At 39.8% G+C, this 15,879-nt stretch overlaps 1 protein-coding gene across 1 annotated transcript in view; it reads left to right on the top strand.

The window, feature by feature from the left end:
- LOC128124073 (carcinoembryonic antigen-related cell adhesion molecule 1-like) overlaps nt 1–15,879 on the top strand; it is a 64,153-nt gene that overhangs the window by 35,182 nt on the left and 13,092 nt on the right. Inside the window, 2 exon segments of the mRNA XM_052760305.1 lie at nt 13,064–13,255; nt 14,736–15,011. Coding sequence (XP_052616265.1) covers nt 13,064–13,255; nt 14,736–15,011 — 468 coding nt within the window.

The raw sequence follows: 15,879 nt of genomic DNA, 5'->3' as shown, positions 1-15,879 counted from the left end.
AGCACAAAGATAGGAGGAAACAATACACTTTTCATCCCAGACATACTTTTCCAAGTAGTTTGTTTCCAAGGTTTTGATCCATAAATATAAAATTCATAGATAGAAAGGACCTGTATTGAGTTTCTTACTACATTTGCCTATGTATTCATTTTGCATGGTTGTTCCCCTCTAGTGTGTGGAGGTCATAAGACAATTTGTGGGGGCCAGTTTCTGGGGATAGAGAATTGAACTAAGGTAGGTGAGCAAGCCCTTTATCTGGTAAGCCATCGCACTGGCCCACATTGTTTGTGCATTTATAGCTATCTGTGTGGCAGTTGGGGGTAGGTACTGTGAGGGAGCACAGCAGGCACTCTTCGCAACTGAGCCATTTTGGTGGCCCATATACTGAGTTACTTATCCTCATGCTCCTTGCACAAGACTCCATTTTTCTGATATCTGTTTTTTGTGGTATGTAGCAGTAGTAGTAGTAGTAGTAGTAGTAGTAGTAGTAGTAGTAGTATCTCTGTGTGTGTGTGTATGTGATGTGTGTGTGTGTATTTGATTCTTAACTATTGAGCTATCTCTCCAGTCCCATAAACCAAATGCATGGAGAGATAGCTCAATAGTTAAGAGCCCTAGCAGCTCTTCCAAAGGACAGGGGATCAATTCCCAGGACCCACATGGTAACTTGTTACTGTCTGTAACTGAAGTTCCAAGGAATTCAACACCCTCTTCTGTCCTCCTCAGGTAGAAAACATGCATGTGGTGTAGAGACATATAAGCAGCCAAAAGGCCCATATGATGCATCTGTCATCATAACAAAGACAACATTTGAAATCAATTTCAAGATGCTTTCATCTGGTCTCCTAAAAGTCTGATGACTTTCAGCTCTGATCCATGTTAGGTCTTTGATCCATGTAGAGTTGATTTGTGTATGTTGTTAGGTGAAGGTTTAACTTCATTCTTTTACCTGGATATTACATCTTCCTAACATCCCTTGCTTAACTGATTTTACTTCCAACATTGTGCAGTCTTAGCAGCCTGATCAAAACACATCTGGACACAGAGGGTCAGATGGACAGCAAGAATGCCTTCCATGTTCTGTAACTCAATAGGACAACTCTGTTTCACACCAATTAATTCAAAAGAGCCAGCAGAAATGTATGCTTTAACAAACATAAAAAGTGACAGATGAAATGCTGGATATGCCAACTGTGCATATCTGACATACATGGTAATATATATGCAAAACTGTGCCCCATGAATACACATATTGATCATTTCAACTAATCTTTAATTTAATCATGGCCAGTGTGCATGAGCAGTTCTGGGCTTTCCAATTCTATATTACTGATCTGTATGTCTGCCTTTCTGTCAGCAGTAGACTATTTTGATTGTTGCAGCTTTGTACTAAAATTATGAAATCATGGGGGATGACCTGCAATTTTATTCTTGTTTTTTTCAAGATACTTTTAAGGCCATTTATGGTGATGCTTGCCTCTAACCCCAGCTCTTTGGAACAGAGACAAGCAGTTTGAGGCCAGCTTGATCTATATAGTGAGTTTCAGAACAGCTAGAATGGACTTTGCTATTTCTGTGCAAATGCCACTGGGGTTTTGATCTGATATGCATAGAACTGATAGAGTACATTCAGGGATATTGTCATCTATTAAAAAAAGTTCCAGCCACTCAAGAAGTTGAGGCAGGAGTACCAAGTTCTAAAAGTGCCTACTACAACCAATTCAAGGCCAGCCTGATTAATTTAGTGATATCCTGTTTCTAAATAAAAATTACAAGACAGAACTTAGAGTATAGCTCAGTGGTAGTGCATTGCTTACCATGCACAAAGCCCTGGCTTCAATCCCAGTACTGCAGAACAACAGTAATAATGAGATTAAGTCTCCAACCCATCAACCCCAATGGCTGTCATTTCTTGTCTTCTTTCATCATCTCTTATTTGGTAGTTTTCTGAGTGCAAGTCTTTTATCTCCTTGGTAGATTTAATTCTAAGTATTTTATTCTTTTTGGTGCTTTCACAAATAAATACTTTCTTCATTTCTTTTCCAGTTGTTCACTGTTATGGCTGGGACTATTTATTGCTCAGGGGCTGAACACTTGCTGGGCATGAATGAGGCTGTAGGTTCAAGCTCCACTACTGCCAGGAAAAACAAAAAACAAATTGTTCATGGTCAATAGTAGTATACAGAAATACAGCTCACTTGGGCTTTTTCATTGCAATAGCCAACAAATTTTGCTCATTTAGTTCTGAGATCTTTCTGTAGAATGTTCAGGATTTTCTATGAACAAGTTCCTCTCATCTACAGATATATTTAGCACCTCATAATTGGGCACCTTCATTTCATTGTCTAGCCTAAGGCTCTGTGTAGCACTTCTAAAGGTCTCTTGAACAGAAGTGGTCACAGCAGCATCCTGTGTTCTTCCTGATCTTAAAGAGAAAGCTGTCAGACTCCCTACTGCATATGATGTTGGCTGTGGGTTTCCATGTGTGGCCTTTGTTACACTAAACTGAACTTCCATCCAGTTTCAGTGTTTTTTTTTTTTTTTCGTATCAAAGTCTGTGAAATTTTGTCAATGTTTTTGTTGATTCAATCTTATTGGTTATACAGCTATTCCATTTGGTTTCTTTCACCCTTCCATCTCTAAAGAATCTATGTTTGTAGGAATTTGTCCATTGCATCTAGGCCACACAACAGTTAGCATATAACTACTGAGTGCTCTTGAAAATCTACATATTCTTGAGAATGGATGGTGAGATCTCAAATTGTATTAATATCCACCTCATTTTTTAAAAATTCATTTGGGAGCCGGGCGGTGGTGGCGCACGCCTATAATCCCAGCACTCGGGAGGCAGAGCCAGGTGGATCTCTGTGAGTTCGAGGCCAGCCTGGACTCCAAAGCGAGTTCCAGGAAAGGCGCAAAGCTACACAGAGAAACCCTGTCTCGAAAAAAAAAAAATTCATTTGGGAAAAGTTTGCTAATGTTGTTAATCATTTTTGAAGAACCAACATTTGGTGCATCAGCTTTCTTTGCAGTTACTCTAGACTCTGTTTTGTTTATCTTCATTCTCATCTTTAGTTTTCTCCATCTACTAGCTTGAGGGAACATTTTAGGGGACAGGGGTCTCTTTATATAACCCAAACTTGTCTCAAAATCACAATCATCCTGCCTCAGCCTCTGATGCTAGGGTGCTAGGTTATAGCACATCCTTCACCTGCCTCATAGTAGTTTTTAAAGACTTAATATAATAATCAAGTAACCTTTTTGGCAAAATACCACACACAGAGAAAGAAAAAATGTTGCTGCAATTATTCCTACCACTAGTGTTAGCCTTGAAGTCAGGTAGCCAGGTCTATCTCTGATTAACCATACAGATTTAAGTACTTTTTGAAAACCACTTTAAGCTCCAGTTTTTCATCCTCTGAATGGAAGTAATTTCTATGTGACAGACTCATCCTATAGATGAAACCAGATACAAATACAGGGCCAGCCACATCATAAATACCATACCACCTTGGTCAACATTAGCATTAATAATCACTCTTGAGCAGACTGGTGAGGTTTGAACCCCAAATGGTCACAACAACGAGTGAAGAGGTGAGGACAGCATTGATACATAAGGAGTGTGGGGAGACACATGTTATACACAAGGTGAAACCACTTTAACATAGCTACTAAATAAAAATGGGAGAGAAAAAATGAGGGGGGTGTCTGATGCAAACTTTCTAAACCTGGTAATTTACTAGATTTCATCCTCCAGGATGTGACCATGAAGGGCTGAGACAAGCAAGTTATTAGTGGAGGAATATACTTGTGACGGTGAGCCTGGGATAGCCCTCAGGACACATGCAGATATGATCTCTGTGGAGGCAGAGAAGGAGGCATGTCTTAGATGGCAGTGCAGTTCCAACAGTGTTTCTACAAGTTTGAGGCTGAGTTCCCTACAGTCACCAAGCAGAGGGATTTGGGGTCTTACAGAGTCTGCCTTGCTGTCCTACCCCACTGCAGAAACCATGGTCTCTGCAGAGGACATGGTACAATGAGAGTCAATAGCCTGGGCCTTCTGTCACTTAGGTCACAGCCACAAGAGACCACTTATTCATGGCTGCCACAACTGAGACCCTGAGAATAAGATGGAAACGCTGGATATTCTACACACAAAATTGCAATCGCCCTGTCTAACATTCCCACAGATTTACATGATTGCCTCAATGAAGTTAATGGAATTCGAAGATTGGAAAGAAGAGGGAGAACTAACCTAGAAACACAGGGAGGTGAAAAGGACACTTGCTAAGATCCTCACACTTCAACTCACCCAATCAGTCTTCCGCCAGCAAAGTGGGAAGGTGTTTATCAGCTGTAGGAGTTTTCTGGTAGAAATTCCGGTTCACTTATGCATACTATCGTATCTTCTGCAAATAGGGAAAGTTTGACTTCTTCCTTTCCAATTTGTATCCCCCTGATTTTAGTTTTTGTCTTATTGCTCTACTTAGAACTTCGAGTACTATATTGAATAAATATGGGGAGAGGGGACAGCCTTGTCTTCTTCCTGATTTTAGTGGAATCGCTTTGTGTTTCTCTCCATTTAATTTGATGTTGGCTGTCAGACTGCTGTAAATTGCCTGTATTACATTAAGGAATGTTCCATGTATTCCTGATTACCCCAAGACCTTTGTCATGAAGAGGGTGTTGGATTTTGTCAAAGGCTTTTTCACCTTTTAATGAGATGATCATGTGGGTTTTTTCTTTCAGTTTGTTTATATGGTGGATTGCATTGACAGATTTATGTATTTTGAACCATCCTTGCATATCTGTGTTAAGCCTACTTGATTGTGGTGGATATATATATATATATATATATATACTCCCTTCTTCAATTCAATTTGCCAGATTTTATTGAGAATTTTTGCATCAATGTTCATGAGGGAGATTGGTGTGCAATTCTCTTTCTTTGTTGCATCTTTGTGTGGTTTGCGTATCAGGGTGACTGTAGCCTTGTAAAAGGAGTTTGGAAATGTTCCTTCTGTTTCTGTTATGTGGAACAATTTAAAGAATATGGGTATTAGCTCTGCTTTGAAAATCTAGTTGAATTTTGGTCCTGGGCTTTTTCTGATTGGGAAATTTAATGACTGTTTCTAGTTTCTTGAGTGTAATAGCTATATTTAAATTGTTTATCTGGTTTTGAGGTAATTTTGGTATATGGTACCAATCCAGAAAAAATGAACATTTATTTTAGATTTTTCAATTTTGTAAAGAACGGATTTTGAGGAATGATTTGATGATTCTCTGGATTTTCTCATTTTTTGTTTTCATGTATCCCTTTTCAATTCTAATTTTATTTATTTGGACGGTCTCTTTTTGCAGTTTGGTTAGTTTGGGGAAGGGCTTGTCTATCTTGTTGATATTTTGAAAGAACCAACTCTTTGTTTTATTGATTCTTTGTATTTTTCTATATGTTTCTATTTTATTGACTTCAGTTCTCAATTTGATTATTTGCTAGCATCTATTCCTCCTGGGTGAGTTTGCTACTTTTTGTTCCAGAGCTTTCAGGTGTGCTGTTAAGTCTCTAGTGTGAGATTTCTCCAACTTCTATATGTGGGCATTCAGTGCTTTGAATTTTCCTCTTAACAGTGCTTTCATAGTGTCCCATAAGTTTAGGTATGTTGTACATTCATTTTCATTGAATTCTAGGAAGTCTTTAATTCTTTCTTTATTTCCTCCTTGACGGATTGGTGAATATGTTGAGCACTATTCACTTTCCATGAGATTGTAGATTCTAATTTTTGTTGTTGTTGAAATATAACTTTAAGCCATGGTGGTACAAAACATAGAGGAATTATTCTCAAATATTATTAAGGACCCACCTTAATAATATTTTTCCCAGGAGCCAAGAAGAGAAGCCTGTAAACACTGACAATTATTTTTTGGAAATATATCTGAGGAAACCAAGCTCTTTTCTTTGTCTGTCAACTTTATTCATCTGGGATAAAATCCTGTCTACAGAGCTACAGTTCTGTTCTCTTGCCTAGCTCCTGTCTTGCCTGTCATGAGCACCTGTGGGACCAAGGCTGCAGTTAAAACTGACCTAATAATTAAAATTTGTAATCAAGACAATATTGACCCATTTAGCTATGGGAGGACTGTAATAATCTGTGTCAGGATATACTTAGCAGACTTATATACAGAACAGTGTCAGAAATACTTGAGGAGAAAATCTGATAGTATATATATTTCAGGATCAGAGTTTATAGTATTAATAAAGGAGCGTTTTTTAAGGGCAGTCCAGCCCCTGGGCTGGGGAATTCAGCATTGAAAGAGGGGTAAGTCACAACGGGGCTATAGAAATCATTCATGGTTACTTCCTGCTGATATGGGTCTGAAGCTGAGGGTCTTGAAGGCTGGAATGCAGTGGAAACCCAGGAAGAGCAGGCTGTTTCAGGCTCTGCAGGGTAAGACTTGGGTAGCAGGATTTTCTGTCTCCTGTGCTAGAGGGCATGATGCAGGACTAAGCTGGACAACACATCCATGTGGACTGGAGGATGGAGGATGGGGTGCAGACCTGCAGCTAGACAGCATGTCTGTGGTCCAGAGGATGACTCTTTAAATAATCAGAATTTCTGCTGGAAACAAATATATGTATTAAAACATATATTTGAGGAGTTTTAAGGAGGAAACTTTTTCTCTTAAGTGTACCTATGGAATATTAAGTGCATGTCTTACCAGATGAGGGAAGGATATCAGGCCAGGGAGAGAGGGAAAGATCCACCGTCCTAGAGAAGAAAAAGAGAATTTGTAAGTGGAAGACATAAACTGCAGTCAGGATGCATTCCTTAAAAAGACAAAATCTTTAGACATATTAGTAATATGATAACACTGGTGATTTGTCAGAGCAAGATTATGAATCTTTGGAGTCTCAGCAAAACAGCAGGCTAGTCAGAAAACGAAATCTGAAATGTTTCATTTATAATATATCTCAAGTCCTGATTATCTTTGGTCAAAATTAATAAAAATTCATTTAGGACAGGATTATTTCTAATCATATTTCTACAAGTTTTGATATCATTGATGAACAGAGTTCATCAAAAACATCTGGAATTGTATCAATTTATTCATAAAGTCACAGCTCAATATTTAAGAATCTAGAGGTAAATATAAGCCTCTTTCAGACTGGCAGCTTTAGAGCATCTTTGTCCTGCAGCGGCCTAGTATATGGCATGACAAGGCAATCCAGGATTCAAAAAGATGTGTCAGTATCCTGTGAAAACATGTAAGCATATCCAGTTTTTACATTATGAAAACATCAGGACCTTTACAAATACAAGTGAGAAGGTTCTGGCTGCTTAGGTGTAACTTTGTGGCTTGGCCTGTGGATAATAAGGGATGTCTGTAGTGGGAGATATGAAAAATTAAGCACCAATTGTTAAGAGCTCTTGAAGTATAATAAGGCTTTTGTCCAATTATGAGCTCTAGGTCTTCTTAAAATTTTAAAGCAGTGGAATAAATGGTGCATTATTTCTTTATTTCATACACAAAAATCATAAGGACATAGGCCTCATGGGTGAATTTCCATAGGGTGAGAATTTGTAATTGTTGGACAGACATTAGAAAGTACCTAGCATAGACTTATCTCCCAGTCTATAGACTCATATGTTTTATAGTTTGTTATAAATATAATGTCACCTGTGTTATAAATGTATTTATATATATATATATATATATATATATATACAAACACAGTCACACACACTCACAGATATAGATAGATAGATAGATAGATAGATAGATAGATAGATAGATAGATAGATAGAGATATAGATATAATTGGGTTAGGGGACAGTGAGGAAACTATAATTTACAGATAGATTTGATAGTTAATCTATATATATGATGAGGAACTCAGCTCAATCAATGTGTTCTGGATAAACAGAACACATATTTTCTGCTCTGCATGTAAGCTTTTGACTTCCATTGTGTCAGGTTAGAAGGCAAGCTTAAAGTGAAATGCTGACAATCTTTAGGGTGAGAATGTAGGGTGAAGAAGCAATCTTGTAAGTCTATGACAATTATGTTTTGAATTCTAGGGGTGGCAGTGGGAGAGGGCAAACTAGATTGTGAAGCTCCCCTTGGTTCCAAAAATGTTCATTTAATTTTTTAAGGTCTTGTAACAGCTGTAAGCCAGACTTTTTCTAACCAACAAATATTGGGGTGACTCAAGGGCTGGTGGGAGGCTTTATATGCCCTATTTTTAAGCTTCTCTTCCACCAGACAAGTAGCAGCTACAATTCTCTGAGCATTCAAAGTCCATTGTTTAACTGAGTTAGGAGCATCAGATTTCCATGTAGTGGGGTCAGCAGTCAACAGTGGTGCCTCAGATTAATTTTGATACCCTAGGCCATGTCTATCATTTATAATTTCTAGAATAATGGACTCAATTATGCCTTTTGTTTGTTTACCCAAGTTCTTTAAAGTTAAACAGTCATTTATAGCATTTGAACTGATATTAGTCCATAGCAGAGATTAATGATACACAAATTAATTGCAGCATGTCTCTTCCCCACAGAGTGTTAGGTATAAAGGGGATGCCTGTGGGCAGAATCGTCCATAATTTTATCTGTCTGGCCATTTTAATATTTCTGAGCTTTTGGTTACAATGTTAGCTTGACCTCCTAGACCTATATGAGATGAAGGATTAATAATTGTCTTAAGTATTTGGTCAGTCATTTCCTAAAATGTAAGAAATGTCTATGCTTATGTCTAGCAAATCAATTACTTTCTTTCCCTGTATTTTAAGGGTTTAGTTGGTCTGGAATATTTAATTTCCTGAACCCAGAAGACCATAAAACTTGAATCCAAACTGGCAGCTCCCTTAGGTGCTGCCCTGTAGATTCTGAATTGTTTTGTAGGAGGTTTACAATAATCTTAATTTTCCAAGTAAAGTCAGATCAATCATTCCTTGGACAATTATTATACCTTGTACAGTGGAGGAGCTATGGCCTTTTATTAGCCCCAGGTCTCTTCTGGGGGACGTCTGTAGACTAATGTATTAATGCATACATAAGTCTATTTCTAAAGCCTATATATCTCAGATCTCAGATCTCAAGAAAAACTTTATCCATACATCTAACATAGGTATACATCCTCAGTATCTCTAGGTTATTTATGGAGACGTGGATATCATTTATACCATATCTAGATGTTTATATATTATATTTATCTATCCCAATAACTGGCAATTCATATATCATAAGTTATTTTTTAACTTTCCTAAACGGTCTCTATATCTAAACTTTTATACCCTTATAAAAACTTTACATCCAAAACCATTTATGTATTTAATTAGTCAGGAGACATAGGTGATTGATTATTGAGAACAGTCAATGTAAAGTAAATTTCTTTTAATGAAGGAATAGTAAAAGCTTATTCTGAAATCTGTTTGGTGAGCTATCTTTTACTGAAAATTGGATAGCAAGGCAAATTATCTTTAGACCTAGTAAGTGGAAATATAGTCTAAATGATCTCAAAGTATAATTTGGACTAATTCCTGGCTGTAAGAGGCATGGCATAGTTTAAAGTGGGAGGCTTTAACATTTTTTAAATGTCATAGGTGAAGTAAGGAATTGATTATGCTAATATTCAGCATATTTAGCCTGTTTCTAAACATACATTTGTATAGAGAATTTGATCATTTATAAGATGATCAAGCTTTAATTTGTATCCTAATAACTAACTTTTTAGCTTATAATTATATACAACTTATCCTTAAGAATGTACAGTTTAGGTCCGTCAATCATGTGCATTTTTACAATGACTACTGGTGTTAAGCATGTTTTTGGTTTTTGTTTGTGAGACAGGGTCTCACTATATACTCCCAGCTGGCCAGGCTGGAATTCCTAGAGTAGTGGGATCAAAGGTGTGCACCACCTTGCCTGGCCCATAAGCATTTCTTTTATTTTTTTTTCATTTTTGGTTTTTTGAGACAGAGTTTTTCTGTATATCCCTGGTTGTCTTGGAACTCACTCTGCAGGCCAGTCTGGCATGGAACTCACAGATACACCTGCCTCTGCCTCCTGAGTGCTGGGATTAAATTCATGTGCCACTACGCATAACTCCATAACATTTCTTTTTTTTTTAATTTTTGTTTTTTTTGAGACAGGGTTTCTCTGTGAAGTTTTAGTGCCTGTCCTGGATCTCCCTCTGTAGATCAGGCTGGCCTCAAATCCCAGATATCTCCCTTCTCTACCTCCCAAGTGCTAGGATTAAAGGAATGTGCCACCCCACCCCCACCCCCGGCTTCCATAGCAATTCTTTATGTGCTGTCCTAGATAGATTTTCCAGTTACTGTGATGAAATGCCACAACCCAAACCAACTTGGCAGTTAGGGGTTTATTTGGCTTAAATGTCTTAATCAGGGTGTGTCATTGAGGGGAGTGCAGGCAAGAACCATGGGGAAAACCTCCTGGCTTGCTCCCACAACTTGCTCAGCTGCTTTTCTTATAGAGCCCATAAGAAAGGGGCTATCTGCAAGGGGATAGCCCCGGGTCCTCCTCCACCAAACAGTAATTAAGAAAATGACTTGCTGGCCATTGTGATGGAGGTGATACCTCAAATGAGGTTTTCTCTTCCAATGTGAATTTAGTCTGTCAAATAGACAAAAACTAAGCAGCATGTCTTTATTGGTCATATGTTCCTCTTTCTTTAAAAGGAATGTCAGGTCTTTTCCTTCTCTTTGGATTGAGCTACTTGTGGTTTTATTGTTACTATTGTTGAACTGTGAGAGTTCTTTATATATTTTGGCCCATGTTCAGATGTACAATATGTAACATTTTTTGGCACTTGAAAATGATATTCCCACTGTTTTGATCCATGATCTATTGCTTGTTAATAGTGCTTTAAATGGCCTCCCAACTGTACTTAGTCTGAAGAAATAGAGTGTAATCTTTGATGTCTGTATACAAGACAGAATGATTAAGTCAACTCTGTAACACCCACTACACTTTTATCTCCCATTTGTTATGGTGAGAAATTGTAAATTTGTCTTGATTACTCTGAAATGTACACTGCCATTGACTACAATTGTCTATGGATTGCTTATAATCTGCACCTCTTTCCAATGTGAAATTTACATGTTTCTACCAACAGCTCCTTGGTGTTTTCTTCCCACAGTCGGATTAGCCTTTATTTATTTATTTATTTATTTATTTATTTATTTATTTATTTATTTATTTATTATAAAGTGTTCTGCCTGCACACGAGAAAGGGTCACCACATTTTAATTATAGATGGGTGTAAGGGATTTGAACTCAGGAGCTCTAGAAGAGCTGCCAGTGCTCTTAACCACTGAGCCATCTCTCCCACCGCAGTCCAGGGATTATTTCCTGCAGGAAATACTAGTAGACACTGCTTGGTGGAAGGTCAGATCACTGTTCACATTTAAGGTTACTTTGCAGGCATAGCAATGATCCTTTACCATGTGTCCTATTATAGAAAAAGTGAGATAGCCAACACAGTCATTGAGTCAGGGTCACATAGACCATCAGTGGCACAAGCTATCTGTCCAAAACCACATCTCCAGGTCCCCATCATAGGGACCTACTAGGTGGACTTCACTCTTCTAGATCATTTCATAGACACAGGATTCTTATAGGGCTCCCAGATTCCTGTCAATCAACATCAAACACCTAACAAGAATGGCCCATATGTGGCCCAGCCTGAACTAAATGTCAGGCAGATCCTGAGCTGTGTGAGATCTCTGACAGGCTGTCAGGTTTCTCAGGGAATCTCAATGGGAAGACTAATCATGACCTATCTGTAGGACAGCAAAGGCTGGGAGGGCTCTGGTCTACACAAAGCAGGCAAGGTCAGTGTAGCTAGAGGGACCCAAACCTTGTGTCTCAAGGCAGCAATGGGTCAGTGAGGACCAGGAAATAAAATGAGATCTGTGATTCCAAGTCTTGAGTCTGACCATCACCAAACACTGCAGCTCAGTTCTCTCATGAGAAAGTCCTTGCTTCTTCCATACACAGCACAGGAGGCCCCATTATCTCTGAGCACTCAGCCACTCCTTCTGCCTTTAATTTGCTTCCTGCCTGATTCTTTCGGTATCTGGGTCAGCTGGGAGTTAAGAGACAATGTCTGGCTGTAAGAGGCCTTTGTAAGATACAAAATAACCACACAAGGCAATCATCTCTCTGTGGTCAGCATAGCACTGCTACCCAAGTCCAACATCACAACCAACAATTCCAATCCCATGGAGGGTGAGGACTCAGCAGCATTAATGTGTGAGCATGAGACTCAGAATACAGCCTACCTGTGGAGGATAAATGACCAAAGCCTCTCAGAAGAGGACAGGCTGAAGCTGTCTGAGGACAACAGGACTCTCACTTTACTCAGTGTTGTGAGACTGACACAGGACCCTATGAATGTGAAACTGGAACTCAGTGAGTGCCTCCCCAAGTGACCCATTCTCTCTGAACACTACCTGTAAATATTTTCTGTTTCATCCTGGTCCCAACTGCCTAAATACAGAGGGCTAGAGCTATACCATGCTCGGTCCCAGTCCCCTTGGGTTCACGACACAGACCTACCATACAGATACCTAGGCTGCCAGGGCATCCTGTACCAGCCAAAACATATGTGGACAGGCCCAGCATTGAGCTTGAATGGGTTGCAGGGAATTCTGCCTAGAGAGTCTCAGGGTGATGGAGACAGGGGACAAGTCAGACTCAGTCTCAGTGCACACATGAGTGTCCATGGGGATGTGTGTGTGTGTGTGTGTGTGTGTGTGTGTGTGTGTGTGTGTGTGTGTGTGTATGTTGTGCATGAGAAAGATCAGGGCTTGTGCATGCTGAATGAGTACTCTTGTACTTATCTCCTCCCCAACTCTGGGTAGGACCTGCTCAACTAAGGTTAAAGCACAGCTCAAAGAGATACTATGTCCTTCTACAGACCAGGATTTCCCATTCCCTCTGCTGACATCATGTGTGACTTTATTCTGTTTGTTCCAGATGATCCAATTGTCCTGATCATATCCCCCTCAAATATTCATTTCCATTCAAGGACAAACCTCACATCTCCTGCCACACAGATGCTAACCCACCTCAACAGTACTCTTGGTTTGTCAAGGGAGAGCTCCAGTCCTCCTCCCAAGAGCTCTTTATCCCCAATATTAATACTAATAATAGCAGATCCTATTCCTGTCTCATCTATAATATTTTTCCTGGAGTCTATAGGACCACAGTCAAGAACATTACAGTTCTTAGTAAGTGGATCTCTGAAATATCAGTTACAGGTTTGGAGTGGAGTCTTTTGTCTTTCTGGGAAGTGGCAGAAGCATTTAATTTCCAGCCCAGGACTATGGGAACAAGCAAAACTCAGTCTTCCCACAAGCCTCCTGCTTCATCCCTATGTTTAATGGCCTCCTGGTTCTCTGATTTCTGGCTGAGAGGGATGGAGCTTGCAATGTGAGGAGGAGGTTCTCCCAGTCTTGAAAAGCCTTAGCTTGTGTGAGGGACTTTCCATGGTTAGGAGAGCCTCAAGGTCAAGATTTCTTTCTGTGCCTAACACAAGCTTTCCTGTCTCCTCCATTTTCTTTTTATGACCTCCATGACCTACAACAAACACCCATGGATCAACTGTGCTCCCATTCTTATTCTCCAAACTGGAGAATAATCCCCACAGATGGGGTCTAGATCTCTGCTCCCAAGTCTGCTCCTGTCTCAGTTCTGACTCCATGGGATGGGAAGAGTGGGAGAAGATGCCTGGGAGCCCTGTTCTGAGGCAGGGTGAACCATGAAACTGACAGTTGATGATGCTCTTTTGCTTATTCTTCTCAAGCTTCAAAAAACAAATAAAAGCCAGGGAGTGGTGGCACACGACTTTAATCCCAGCACCCAGGAGGCAGAGGCAGGCAGATCTCTGTGAGTTCAAGGCCAGCCTGGTCTACAGAGCAAGATCCAGGAAAGGCACAAAGCTACACAGAGAAACCCTGTCTCAAAAACCAAAACAACAACAACAAACCAAAAAACAAATAGCTGAGTGTGGTGTCACACATCTTCAATGCTAGCACTGAGGAGGGAGAGGCATGTAGATAGTATGAGTTTGAGGAGAGCCTGGTCTACACAGCAAGTTCCAAGCAAGCTAGAACTGTACAGTGAGACTCTGTCTCAAACAATATCAATACTGAGGATTAGACTTGTAGGCTGTGCTCAGAAATGTGATTATTCAGTTCTTCTCTGTAGTATTTAATCCATATACATGGGACAGGAAATACATTTTCTTCTACAAACAGAAATCCTTCAGTTAGGGATTTCTCCCAGTCCTGAGATCTAGCCTTTAACACATTTAAGATTAGCTGGGCCATCTTAACACCATGACAAATTGTCTAATTAAATATAAACAGTAGGCTATTTCATAAAAGAGGGACCTAATTGTTCACACTCACAAAAAGTGTGAACAAGAATCCCCACAAGAATCATTGAGAAATACATTCCCCCCATCATGATATTTCTGGACATGTGGGCTGAAGAGGCTCCCAGTGTGGAATCTACACAAATACCCTGGTCAGGGTCACTCTGAGTGATCTTGATAGGAGTAAATTTTAGCTCTCTCCCTACAGACCTTATCTTGAACCCAAACACGCAATCTTACAGAAGACCCCTTCATTCTATGGCCCTGTGAACTGGCTGATTTCTCTGAGGGTGAAGGACTCTCAGCTAGTCCCCTCCACTATTTATCCACAGATCTAGTGACTACACCCTCCATCCAAGTCACCAAAAACACAGTGAAAGTCCTGACCTCTGTGTTCCTGAAGTGCTTGTCAAATGACACTGGGATCTCAATCCATTGGCTCTTCAAAGGCCAGAGTGTGGTGCTCACAGAGAGGATGAAGCTGTCTCAGAACAACAGCACCCTCCAAATAGACTCTGTGAGGATTGAGGATTCCGGGGATTATCAGTGTGAAGTATCCAATCAAGTCAGTTCCAAGAGGAGCGACCCCATCCAGCTGGACATTTTACGTGAGTGACCTCTGCTCCCTCCTTACTTCATAAGGTGGGTATGGGGGCAGTTTCTTTATCAAAAGAGTGCAGAATGGGTCAAAGTCACAAGGAGAAAAACATTGTTCAGGAAACAAATACAACAGGCTTGGTGGTAGATGCATGTTTGTCTCATGATACAACACCAAGCAAGCTGAGCACAGTGCTGCATGCACTTGACCCCAGCACACCAGGGCAGAGACAGTTGCATCTCTATGAGTTCCCAACCACCCTGGTCTTTGTAGCCAGTTTCAGGTTAGCCAGAGCTACATAGTGAGACCCCATCTCAAAAGAGAGATAGCATGAAGCAGGAGGCATAGAATTACAAGGCTGAGCTCTGACTACATTGTGAGACCGGTCAATATTAACAGCAATAGATGTCAATATAGCAAATGGAAATGCAAAGTGATTAAGAGTTTAGGGTCTGAATCAGTCACACAATCAACCCTCAGAATCTAGTAAAATATTCATGTTACTCTACACTTCTTTCACCACATTCCGATCTTCTTTAGATTATTTCCAATGCCTAATATGAACACTGCATAGACACTGGTCTTACTGTGTTGAGTACAGTACAAAGATAGGAGGAAACAATACATTTTTCACTGCAGAGATACTATTTCAAGTAGTTTGTTTCCAAGGATTCATTCCATAAATATAAAATGCATAGATAGAAAGGACCTGTAATGAGTTTCTTACTACATTTGCATATCTATTCATTTTGTGTGCATGTCCCACACCCATGAGTGGAGGTCAGGGGACAATTTGTGGTAGCCAGTTCTCCAAGGACATGGGATTGAACTCAGGTGCGTGAACTAGCCCTTTATCTGCTAGGCAATTTCACTGGCCC

This window comes from Peromyscus californicus, unplaced genomic scaffold, assembly GCF_007827085.1.
Source record: "Peromyscus californicus insignis strain IS unplaced genomic scaffold, ASM782708v3 Scaffold_4__1_contigs__length_199733344, whole genome shotgun sequence".
In the NCBI taxonomy this organism is placed as follows: Eukaryota; Metazoa; Chordata; class Mammalia; order Rodentia; family Cricetidae; genus Peromyscus; species Peromyscus californicus.
This window is presented reverse-complemented; position numbering and strand designations above follow the sequence as displayed.